The following is a 13,690-nucleotide window of genomic DNA, read 5'->3' on the forward strand; positions in this document are numbered from 1 at the left end:
AATCGTCACCCTGTACGTGCGGCTCACTTATTTTATCTGCCCAATTTTTCTGCCTGTTCCAGTGTGGTACTGTGTCCTATAGTATGTGGGAGAGAGAAATACCATGCTTTATATACACTACAATACAAAACCAGTGTACAGTACTTGCCCTGAAAGATCACTTTCACTTTCACTCCAACATTTTTCGGTACCATACAATACAAAACCACTGTACAGTACTTGCCCCATAAGATCACTTTCACTTTCATTCCAACGCTTGATTTCTATACCATACAATACAAAACCACTGTACAGTACTTACCCTGAAAGATCACTTTCACTTTCACTCCAACACTTATTTTCTATACTGTAGTTTTCCTTACCTTCATGTGGTAGGTGGGGGTGCTCACCATCCACTCACTCAATGTAGTGCTACTCTTGGGTGTCTGCCCTGTCCTCTCCTCTATCCTTCTTTCCTTCCATCTTTTTCTGTCTTTCTTTCCTTCATTCTTTCCTCGTCTTTCTGCCTGCAGGTGACTTTACACTCCCTCTTCTGTCTTTCATTCCTTCATTCTTTCCTCTTCCTTCTGCCTGTGGGTGACTCTACACTGAGTGACAAGCCAAATGGTTTCCTGTACACCAGGAAACCATTTACTACCCTGGGTGGTAACCATATAACCAAATTTTGGCGCCTGGTGGTTTAATGGGTAATTATTGTGCTCCAATCGGATTGAACCGGTGAAGGTTTATATCCAAGGAGTGGTTGGGGTTTATTGCTCACTTAATGCCACTCTGGGATGAGTGAGGCTGGTCACTCTCATCTTAAATGTCAGGACCAACTGCCTAGCCCCGGGCTCCTACGCTCCTCATGGGGCAACGTAGGATTGGATGATGGATGGATAGACTAATATAGTAACTTACATACAGTATAAAGCACTAACCGATACTTCTTTAAAGTCTTACTTCACTATGGAGTGGCACTAACTTCTATGTGGTTATTTTGGTTATAACATTTATATTCTATAAGGTAGCTTTCCTACCTTCTAAAAACTTACACATAAAGCACTTATTTCTCTTGCTTCTAACTTCACCACTCATTTCTAAATGGTTATTTTGGTTATAGCACTTATATTCATGACCAAATTTTTCCATATCTTCTATAACATACATATAGTACAATTTTTTTCTTGCAATCTTACTTTACTAAATGAATGTCAGTATAACTTTCGTAAAAACGTTTATTCTCTACATTGAAAGTTTCTTGATTTTCCTCTACCATTTTTTTTCCTCTTTTTATGTACATAATTACACTACAGCATATGCATTTCCCTACATACCTGTAAAGTACCATGCTGGGGTAATTTGGATGGTAGTGAGATGTAGGTGAGGCCTGGGTGCCACAAAGGAAGCTGGGTGGTTATAATACAGCATTTAAGCCATGTACAGTATTGACTCTATTGGATATGTTTATGTGAATCTACAGAATGTGGTGAAAGTTTTTTTGGCATATCAGATACAGCCAGGATTCTGGGGGCTTGAATGACGAGCGAATGGAAGCGTGGCCCTTTGGATTGTGAAAAACTTGGGCTGTCTGGACAATGCTACTCTTCACCCCGCCCTAGGGTGGGAAAAGAGGTCCAGATGATAATGATGATGACTTCTGGCTGCCCAACCCTCCTCCTCTGTGTCTGATGCCTCAGAAAACTCTCCCAAGGCATCAGAAGGCTAGGGAAGGCCTTGGGCTCTGGAGGGTCATCAGGGTTGTTCTTGAGTGACAGAAAAGAGATATAGGAGGAGGCATAAGAGGGCAGCTGGGGCACATCCCTCTATGTGGTAACTTCCTTCCTCAGACATTGTCTCCCCACTTAACAATGTCGACATTGTCACCTCTAATTCATGCCCAATCACACTTTCACTCAACCCCTTTTTTGTATGAGTAGGCAGCTTGGCAGGCACTGGGGGGTTGGCAGCAGCAAGAAGTGAATCAGACGATATGGAATCAGAACTCATCATTCCTAGCCCTTCTGTATTGCACAGCAGACTGGCAATACCATCTACCTTCCTCCCCTGTGCTTGCATAATGCAGTGGTGACATAACAAAATGGCAGTCACTTCAAACCGTGGAGGAAAAGCCAAATGGCTATGTCCATTACCTGAGGCTCTCCGGACACCTGTTTTTTGAGAGCCTATGCTGTCATCTGAGATTTAGGGGTTACGAAGGGGTTAATGAAGGCTACCCAATCCTCCAGTTCAAACAGGTACATACAAGAGAATACTGAGGTGTAATGTGCAAAATAAACCACTCAGAAAGAGGTGTCACAAAATCTCCAAAGCCACTTAAAATACAACACCTAGTCCTGTGAATGAACTGGTTTGGGTGGGATGATCTGCCAGTCTGTGCACAATTGCTCAATGCAGTTTTTCAGAAGTGAAAATTGGGGTAATGGGTTCACACTGTGCCTTTATTATTTTTGTTCCCAACATCCTACAATCAAAAATACAGTAGAACCTCTCTCATTCGGACTATATGGGGGTAAGGATTGTCCGAATTAGCAGATTGTCCGGACCATCAGGGTAATCTCCAGTTCATACCAAAAAATATCTACATATGGTATGTTTGTTAATTATTAACATATGTGGCATATGTCAACCCTACGTAACTGCGAAAGATGAAAGGATACTAAAATAACCAAATTAATCATGTACGATAGTTTTGTATTGCATAATTTACAGGTAAGGCCATGACAAGAAACTAGCCTACATTTTAAATTGTAGTAAGTGACTAAGGCCCCTGTAGGCAAAAAAATATATTAATTAATTAACTGTAATATTTGGAATAAAAATAAAACTTATGTAGGCAAAAAATACTTTGTCATCTTTGGCATATTGATAACACCCATATGGGCAAGAAGCTAATGTTTGATGTACAAGTAAAGCACATTTAAGTACAAAAAATAACCTACAGTAATCACTAAACACTGCAGAATATTCTGACCCATTTTTGTGTAAGCAAACTCCTCCTTTTAACACTTTCATTCATTGCAGAAGCTACACTTGCATTAAGGGGCATGGTAAGGAGGATTAACTTTTGAAATACAGCGTAAAAATATAAATGGTTGGTGAACTAGTTGATGGAACGAATGCTAATGTGTGTTTAAACAGGCGCCCATGTTGCGACCTAGCGTGATCCGAGACTAAACGAATGACGATCGTTTTCCGCGCTGATACTGAATATGACTTTAGAATTACTTTCAACATATTTTTGGAGCTTATTATTTTTAAGTTTTGTCCGAATTAACAGAAATCCGGATTAAAGGGGTCCGGACCAAAGAGGTTCTACTGTAGTGATATTTAGGATGCAGTAGCATAGTAATGTACTGGCGAATTCTGGATGGTTTGCATGACATTCATAATTGAGGATTTGCTTTGATTTATTGAAAAATATAGCTTAATGGGTATTATTTAAAAAAAAAAAAAAAAAAATCTTGGCTCTTAGCTCCTATACAACATGGGAAATTAAGGAAATTTGTATTATTTTCCTAGTTAACCTTTGCACAAACTAATCCTAATATTCTCCCTTCTCCCCTCCTAACAAACAGCGTGACTCATTATTGAAACAGATATCAGAAAACTTACACACTTACTGTAGCCTAAATGTTACAAGTTAATATCAGTGCACAATAATGATGTAGATTATTATAACATTTACGTACACTTACAGTATATACTGCCAACCCTTCATTTATAGACATTCCATTTATGTGGTATGACAATGGACTGGAACCCAACAATCTCTTTATGCAGCATAATTACATGTGATTAGAGCCTGACATACAAAACAGTCCAAAGCATATTAAAGCATAGCATTTAGAGAATGAGAAACACTTCATAAATAGAATAAAATCATATTTGGCAACAAAAATAAAATAGTCGAGATTTGTGATGTCTTTCCACGAGATATTGGAGGATTTTTAAACCTCATGACTGAAAGGGTCTCCTAAACTGAATAGGATTGTCTTGCAGTAACAAGAATCTTAGCTCTTAACTCCTATACAACATAGGTAATTATCATCATCATCATTATCATCCAATCCTACATTGCCCCATAAGGAGCGTAGGAGCCCGGGGCTAGGCAGTTGGTCCCGACATTTAAGATGAGAGTGACCAGCCTCACTCATCCCTGAGTGGCATTACGTGAGCAATCAACCCCAACCATCCCTTGGATATAAACCTTCATCGGCTCAATCCAACTGGAGCGCAATAATTACCCACTAAACCACCAGGCACCAAAATTTGGTTATACGGTTACCACCCAGCATAGTAAATGGCTTCCTGGTGTACAGGAAACCATTTGGCTTGTCACTCAGTGCAGGGTTACCCACAGGCAGAAGGAAGAGGAAAGAATGAAGGAAAGAAAGACAGAAGAGGGAGTGTAAAGTTACCCATAGGCAGAAGGACAAGGAAAGAATGAAGGAAAGGAAGACAGAAGAGGATGGAAGGAAAGAAGGATGAAGGAGAGGAAAGGGCAGACACCCGACAGCAGCACTACATTGGGTGAGTGAATCGTGAGCGCCCCCACCTATCACAATAGGAAATTTTAAAAAAATTATTTTCCTAGTTAACCTTTGCACAAACCAATGCTAATATTCTACCTTCTCCCCTCCCGAACCTGTTTATGCATGTAAAAATTTGTTGTGTTGTTTATGCAGTAAATATCTGTTCATGAGTGACTTATGCAGTTACAATCTGGTACTGTGTGGCTGCAGTGTGTGAGTGCCAGTGAGGGTGCAAGGCATGAGGGTGGTGGTGTTAGCAGTGGCTGGTTTTTGTGGGGAAAGGGGAAAGAAAAAAAAATCAACAAGTAGGCTAACATTCTAGCAGATTATTGGTAGCATTTAGTAAGTGATAGGTATGGTAAGGTGTAAAGCGGAATAGAAAAAATACAGGGACCTAGTGGGTAGGCTAGGACTCAAACAGCTATTTCATATGTGAAAACTCTGCTCTGTTTACTTGGTCATAGCTTGGTACTAAAATGCCATTTAAATTGTAAGCTGATCTGACTGCCATGAGTCTAAGCATTTATCAAGTGCATCTGTAATACTGATGTTGTAATGTACAAAAAGGACAACAGGTGTATATAGTATAATACTTTTTTGAACAGTCAGCCTCTATTACAGGGAAAAAAAAAAGCAAAACCAAAGATCCATTTTATGGCTGGAGGAAGGAAAGTGGAGACACATAACAAGATGGCTTGTTCGGTTAACATACAAACGCTATCTAGTCTCAATCAGGTTGAGGGAACCATCTCAACCCAGCCATAAGTGGATGAGAGGGACACAAAACACCACTCTGTATAGGTAATCATATATAGCCTCCCCTAAAGTTTCCCAAGACTGAGTCCTCCAAACCAAAGAAATTTGGTAGGCAAGATATACACACATGATCACTGATTTTTGCTCAGGGGTGCCCCCTTCGTACCCCTATATACCCAGGGTAAGACGGGAGGAGGAACAAAACTTGCTCAACCCACTTCTACCCCAGCTCCCAACCCTCCCCCATACCCCTACCCAACCCAACCCCCACTCGTCATTCTCAAATGACAGTTACATCTCAACACTCGTCATTCTCAAATGGTAGTTACATCTCAACACTCGTCATTCTCAAATGGCAGTTACATCTCAAGCTGACCTCATACTTTACATAGTCACATTACTAATACACAAACATGAAACACTAGGATATGTACAAAGTATAAAATATAACTATGTACACACTGCAGCAAGAAAGAAATGCAATATAACGTTGACGATAAAACAAAAATGTTAACAACAGCCATCCCAGGCCACATGCATTGGGTGCTTGTGTGCACTTGCATGCATACGTGTCTGTGCATGCATGTTTGGATGTGTCTATGTGTGTGTGTGTTTGCAGGTGTGTATGAGTATGTGTGTGTGTGTGTGTGTGTGTGTGTGTGTGTGTGTAATTCACCGGGTCGGTCCGAATCACCTGATGGTCGTGATCATCATCTTTTACCCTTCCGGAAGGGAGCTGAGAGCTCATATAGTCCAATCTAAGGGCAAGGCTGTGACCTTCACACATGCACACACCAGTCTCCTTGCTCAAGGGGGACAGTAACCACCCACTTCGTCAGTGAAACTTTTCGCAACCTGAGCGAGGCACAAACTCCTGTCACCAGATGGCAAGCAAGAACGTTACCACTGGGCCAGCGAGTGGTGTTTTCCGGGTCGGTCAGGATCACTTGATGGTCGTGTGTGTGTGTGTGTGTGTGTGTGTGTGTGTTTGCAAAGCAGTGCACCCAACACATGAGGCCTGAGGTGGCTGTTGTTAAAGTTTTTGTTTTACTGTCAACGTCATAATGAATTAATTTCTTGTGATTATGGCATTTGGCAATAGATAGATAGATAGATAGCATGTTGATAGTTATGTTATAAACTTTTAACATATGCTAGTGTTCTGTGTTTGTATTACTAGTGGGACCAAGAGTGTTAAGCATGAAATCAGCTTGAGATGTAACTGCTGGCTAAGAATGACAAGTGTGGGAGGTTGGGTAGAGGTATGGGGGAGGGTTGGGAGCTGGGGTAGAGGCAGGTGGAGCTCATTTTGTCCCCCCCCTCCCCTCTTCCCTGGGTAAACAGTGGTACGAAGGGGGCACCCCTGGGCAGAAATTAGCGATTGTGAATGTACCCGCAGTCCTGCCGGACCCAGGTTCAAATCCTCGCTGGTGCAGGGAACAGTTTAAGGATTTGAATTTCATAAAATCAGATTGTACTTATCTATTAGAAGACCCGCCAACATGTCAGACAAATACCCCCGCTAATACCAATACACCAGTCATGTATGAGACAGCCCTACCATGTATTCAATATGGATGGTGGGAGTTAGCGCCAAAGTGGGTTACATGTAAAGGTGTTTGGTATGCAGGAGGACTACTGGGCCTTGGGAGCAGGCTGTGAAGCCTATGCCCAGAGTCGAACACACACACACACACACACGAACGAACAGCCGGAGAAAGCAGACGTCCCAGCCATCGCTGCTAACCTTAAGTAGTTTCAGGAATTTTGTCTGTCCTGTCTTCTAAGGTCTTGTTTTGAATTTAAAATAATGAAAGTTAATAGACTACCAAAAATGTAAAGATTTATTATCTAGAGTATACATGAATGTTTGTAGTTTTTTTTCGGTAACAGCTATTTTGGTACGTTAACCAACATCAAACATGGCCGAAAATGTAAACAATGAGGGACTCGAATTTCAAGGATTTGATTCAAATACCAATGTCATGGACCTGGTTAAAACATTAATTATGAGGATTAGTGAACTTGAAAAGAAAGTAGAGAATCTAGTGATAAAGGATGTGTCTGAAAATACGGATACTACCATACAGAGTCTGATCCAGTCCAATGAAATAGCGAATGAAGAGATTAGAAATTTGAAGCGTGAAAATGTCGAATTGAGGAGGAAACTAGAAGAGAGTACTAATAAAATGGACAAGGTGAGTAGTGTAGTAGAAGAACATAAGGCAAAGTGGGCAAACGTAGAAGAAGAACAGAAAGAAGTGGTCAGCTTAAGAGAGATCATCCAAGAAGAAAGGGAAATGAACAAGAAAAAAATGGAAGAAAATGTAGTGAAAATACTGAAGAAAAAAGAGAAAATAGTGAGAGAAACTGTAGAAAGGAACAGATGTGTGGTAGTATTTGGAAACAGGGAAGAGGAAGAACAGGTTAGGTTCGTAAGACTCAAGAGAGACACGAACCTGGTGAGAGGAATATTAGGCAAGATCGACCCCGAAGGAGACAAGTGGGTAAAAGAAATTGAGGAAGTAAGGAGGATAGGGCCTTATAAGAAAGGGGAAACAAGACCAATGAGAGTCAAGTTTACATCAGAAAGTGTAATAAATGAGATACTTAAAGTGACCTGGAAATTAAGCAAAGAGGCGGGGATGGAAAATATAATATGAAAAGATCTGAATGAAGAAGAATGAGAAGTTTTAAAATCATTAAACGAAGAAGTAAAGGAAAAAAATGATAAGAGGACAGAGGAAGAATAATACTTTTTTTTGGAGAGTAATGGATATGAAAGTGAGGAAAAGGTATTTAAGGAAATAGAAGTGAAGGAAACTAAGGGGGATGGCTGGGAAAGATCAGAAGTTGAGGAAGTGGTACGGACAGAGAGTAGGAGAGAAGAGGGTATTAAAAACGTCAAAAATAATTTGAAGGTGATATATACTAATGTTGACGGTTTCATATCGACAAGGATTGAAATTAACGATTTCTTGAGAGAATATGAACCTGATGTCATGTGCTTTGTAGAGACCAAATTAAGAGAAGATATTGATGTTCATTTGGGAGATGGTAAATATAAACTGTGGAGAAAAGACAGAAGAGAAAAAAAGGGAAGAGTGATGATAGCAGTGAAGAACAACATAAATGTAGATACTGTGGAAATGGGAGAAGGCAGGGCTGAAGTGATATATATGAAATTAGAAACTGGAGAGAATGTTAAGAGAGATATGGCGGTAGTGTATGTTCCCCCAAAGACGAGAGCATGGAAGGATGATGAATACCATGAGATGTCAGATATGGCTAACTATTTGCAAAAAATAACTGAGAAAAGCAATAATATAATTTTGGTGGGTGACTTTAACTGTAAAGAGGTGAACTGGGAGGAATGGTACTCGGGGGGCGGCGAGGATTCGTGGGGCACCATGTTATTAAATGTAATAATCAATAATGTGATGACGCAATGTGTCAAAGAAGAGACACGGTTTCGAGGTGAGGACACACCAGCAAGGTTAGATTTACTGTTCACCAAAGAACCCGATGTAATAGAATCATTGAAATATCTCTGTCCTTTAGGAAAAAGTGATCATGTGGTCATTGAGTTCCAGATGTTAATAGGGAACGTCGAGCCAAGAGACGAGCTTCATAGACAGGGAAGATACAACTTTGGGAAAGCAAATTTTACAGGATTGAGAAACTTTTTTGAAAATGAGGATTGGAGAAAATTCAGAGAAACAAGAGAGATACAGAGGAAGTGGGATATCTTTCTAGACCTCTATAATTTGGGAGTGGAAAAATTTGTACCAAGAGTAAGAGGGAAAGAAAACAGGAAAAAGGAGTGGTTCAATAGAAGGTGTATGATTGCAAAAAAAGAGAGAGATAAGGCATGGAACAATTGGAGAAAGAGAGGTAACAACAGAACAAAGGAAGAATATAAAAGAACAAGAAATGAATACACAAGAATACGTAGAGAAGAAGAAAGGAATTTTGAAAAAGGTATAATAGACAAATGCAAGGATGAACCCAAACTGTTTTATAGATTTGTTAATGGCAAACTGAAACAAAGGGAAGGAATCACCAAACTGAAAGTAGAAGGAGAGGTCTTTAAGGATGCGGCAATGCAAGCAGAAATAATGAACAAACGTTTCCAGTCAGTTTTCACTAAAGAAAAGGAGCTTGTGGAAGGGGAGGGAGTGATTAGAAATGTTCCGGTGATAAAAGATATAAAAGTGGAGGTACAGGAAGCGTATAAATTACTGGAAACTCAAGATGTAAGGAAAGCCCCAGGACCTGATGGAATTTCTAATTGGGTACTGAAGGAATGCAGAGAACAACTGCCGGATAAAATCCACAGTTTAATCGTATGCTCACTGGAAGAGGGGAAAGTGCCACAAGAATGGAAGAGGGCAAATGTGGTGACAATTTACAAGGGAGGAAACAGGGAAGAACCCTTGAATTATAGATCAGTGTCTCTAACCAGCATGGTCGCAAAATTGTGTGAGAGAATCCTGAAAGACAGATGGATAAAATATCTGGAAGAGATGAATATTTTGGCTGAATGTCAGTTTGGATTCAGAAGTGGAAGGTCATGTGTTTCTAACTTGTTGAGTTTTTACTCAAGAGCGATTGACGTGGTACAGGAGAGAGATGGTTGGGTGGATTGTGTGTACTTAGACTTAGAGACGGCTTCGACAAGGTACCTCATAAGAGACTAATGTGGAAACTACAATATATATAGGAGGACTGAAGGGGAAACTTCTGGAATGGATGAGAGACTTTTTGAGAGACAGACAAATGAGGACAGTAATAAAGGACAGGATGTCTGGATGGAGGGAAGTAATAAGTGGAGTCCCTCAAGGCTCGGTGTTGGCGCCAGTAATGTTCCTGATTTACGTAAATGATATGGTATATGGAGTGAACAGTTATGCAAGTCTGTTTGCTGATGATGTAAAGATCTTGAGGAAGGTAGAGGTTGAGGAGGATTGTAAAATACTGCAGGAGGATTTGGATAGGATACACGATTGGAGCCGGACGTGGGAAATGAAATTTAATGTAAAGAAATGTAAAATATTGGAAATGGGTAATGAATTAATCACAAAAAGGAGAGAAGAGAAAGATTTGGGGGTGCTGGTCCAAGATAGTTTGTCACCAGAAAAGCACATTAACAAGATAGTTGGAGATACTTATAAACTCCTGACTAACATAAGAGTAGCATTTCCTTATATGGATGAGGAGATGATGAAAAAATTGATAGTGGCCATGATCCGCCCCAGGTTAGAATATGCAGCGGTAGTGTGGTCCCCACACAAAAAGAAAGATATAAACAAGATTGAGAGAATACAAAGAACAGCAACCAAGATGGTCCCCAGTGTGACAGACCTGTCATACAGCGAGAGGCTGGAAAAACTGGATTTGCCTTCCTTAGAGGAAAGGAGAAAGAGGGGAGACATGATTGCAGTGTTCAGGACCATGGTGGGAGTAGATAAAACTGACAAAAAAGATCTGTTTGTATGGGATAAGAGAGCAACAAGAGGACACGGAATGAAATTGAAAAAGTCAAGCTGCTTGAAGGATATCAAGAAATATAGCTTTCCTTACAGAAGTATAGATTTATGGAATAGCCTGGACAAAGAGATCGTCCAGTCTAAAAACTTAAATGAGTTTAAAGCTAAATTTGACATTGATAAACAGCGACGGAAACCCACGAGCATAGTACATTCAGTGTATTAGGTATATTAGGTAAATGCTTAAATATTTGGAACGACTTAGACAAAGAGGTGGTGCATGAGAAAAACATTCATGTGTGTAAAGGTAGACTTGATAAATGTGGATATGGAGACAGGACAACACGAGCATTGCTCAATTCCTGTATACACAAATAGGTAAAACAAATAGGTAAATACACACAAAACGTGGTCTAAGGGTTGGTTAGAGTTTATCACCCACATCATATCCCTTAGGAAGAGCGACTGCTCACAACATAACTTAAAATATATGGACTGGCTGATTAACCATGGGTCCCAGTGCATCTGATTAGGAAATTAAGGACTGGATGATGGATGGACCTTGTTGGAAGGACACAAGTCAGGAGTATGAGCAGTGGAAAAAAGGTATTGGAGAGGAACATGTGGAATTGCATGGAGAGACTGACAATGAGGAAGTGAAGGAGTGTTGTGGTGTGGATATGGATGTAATGGAAAGTGTTAGGAGAAATACACTGAGGTGGTAAGGCCATGTGGAGAGGATGGACAGCGAGAGACTAATGATAATGAGGAGGGTGTACAGTATGTGAATGAGGTGGATGGGGGGAGGCCAAGGATGAAGTGGAGAAAATATGAGAGGGGGATATGAGCTGGGAGGGGGGCAGTGAAATGGTGGGGGACCGGGTGACATGGAGGCAATTTGTTAGTGGCCACCCTTAACAGGATTAATGCGTATGCCATAGATAGATAGATAGATAAGTAGATGATGGATGGATGAATAATAAAAACAAGGGGTACGGGCTGCCAGAGATGACCTGGTGAACAGTCAGGGCTTGAAGTGAGGATATATGCTTATTTTCTCCCTTCTAGTGTTTATCACTGATCGGTAAAGTGTGCCATGGGGAGGAAGAGTAAGTCAAACAACCCCTCGGGCAGGCTGTGCAGCTAGGTACTTCCATTACCTTCTTACCAAGCAAAACTCTTCTCCTTTACTCTGGTGGCATTAGCACCCCTAGATAAGAGTCCCAGTGCTACCTGCTACCATCAACAGGCACTTTGAGGTGGAGGGCACATCTCAGCTGGTCACTGGTATGAGGCATATGCATTTACAGAAACAAATCCGTTTTTTATCTGATGGAACCAGGCTACTCTCACAGCTTAAACACCATGCTGTGGTTACATGAAATTTCATTAACCTTAGGTATGAGTTGGTACTGACTCATCTTGGTTACTATTCAATTCAAACCTTCAATCTGACTATTCATGGCGATTTACTGAGCTGAAAGGGGTTAGGGATCTTTTGTAAGGCAAATACACTGGTCAGCAGGAAAACAGAAGTTGCACAGAAGCAAATCATGAAATTAGAGATGATACTTGGATAGAAACATGAGAGAGAGAGAGAGAGAGAGAGAGAGAGAGAATGACAACACAAACCAAAAAGTCATGGATGAAAGGGAAAATGTTTCTGGGACATGGCAAGGAAGGTAACAAAACAAAGGAATAATAAACTCACAAACCAACAAATTGTCAGAGAAAAACATTCCAACTATGTAGAACATATCAGACAGAAAACAGCAGGAAAAATTGGGGGCTTTGTCACACCAAAGTGAGCTGTGGTGCTGAGAAATACAAAAGCACAAGGAACTATGGCATCAAATACCATTTTGCTTAGCTGCCCTGGAAAAATAAGGATACATCCTTACCCCAAACCAGGTCTGGCCACCAGGTGGGCCAAGGAATCCCCTAAATCATGTGCCATATACTTAAAAGCTCTCACTACCATGGGTCTGCTCAATCACACAGACTGGGGTTAAGCAACAACAATAACAAGTCTTCATAGAAGATTTTATTCACTAAATCAGAGACAGTTCAATTTCCTGTACAGTTGTGGACATAATTACTAATCAATCACATACCTGTACTGATAAATACAAGAGTCTATTATAACTTTAGAAACCCAGTGATACCACCTTTGAAACTCTATAAACTTCTCAACATTTTGTGCTAGTTTCATAATTATTAGAATAAGTCATGGACCAAAATTTTCGCTGGCAACTGAACTTCTCAGTCCATCTTGAAACAGAGTAGCAATTGTTCTGAGTGGCTGTGGTATGCTAAATCTACAAACCAGAATTCTATGTTCCAAAATCATCCAATGGGAGATGGGAAATTAGAAAAACCAAATAAGGGTCCTGATATCAGTGGTGGTTATGACTGCTGCTCATGCCCCCTCTTTGCTGCTGCCTTCTGATTTCCCTCTTTATGTCTGGTGCATCCTCTAAATCACTTATATTCAGAGGCTTACGATACCCACACCCCATTGTTGGGCACCTGTGTGGAGGAAAACAAGTGCAAATATTTCAAGAACAACAACCAAACTTAAACATAGCCTCCTTTCACTTCTTCCAAATCATTTACAGCACCATAAGAAATATCCATTGTTAAACATCCAACTCATTAACAACAGTCATTTCCACTCTACACAATGGGAGGAAAAGATTACCAGTACTTCAACCACTGAAAGATATGGGGGGTGAGATGATTAACTTTGCTGTGTTTGAAAACTGAGTAAAAAGCGGCTCAAAATTTTCTGATGGTGTTTGGCTGGTGTAGTTTTCAGAAGTCAAGAGACAGGTAACAACCTCATTATACAAAAGCTAAGTTCCCATATCTGCCATGGGAATAACACCTAGACCTGGGCCTCTGCATCTC

General features: G+C 40.5%; 1 protein-coding gene across 1 annotated transcript in view; it reads right to left on the minus strand.

The window, feature by feature from the left end:
• Nucleotides 1-12,989: 12,989 nt before the first annotated feature.
• The window catches only part of LOC145415131 (E3 SUMO-protein ligase NSE2-like), a 39,625-nt gene continuing 38,924 nt past the window's right edge, over nt 12,990-13,690 (minus strand). The window contains exon 5 of the mRNA XM_080284551.1: nt 12,990-13,309. Within this exon, the coding sequence (XP_080140677.1) occupies nt 13,177-13,309 (133 nt within the window). The 3' untranslated portion in view covers nt 12,990-13,176. The remainder of the gene's footprint in view (nt 13,310-13,690) is intronic.

The sequence above is a fragment of the Coenobita brevimanus genome, chromosome 101 (assembly GCF_032717465.1).
Source record: "Coenobita brevimanus isolate Jiangsu-jjx chromosome 101, ASM3271746v2, whole genome shotgun sequence".
Taxonomy (NCBI): Eukaryota; Metazoa; Arthropoda; class Malacostraca; order Decapoda; family Coenobitidae; genus Coenobita; species Coenobita brevimanus.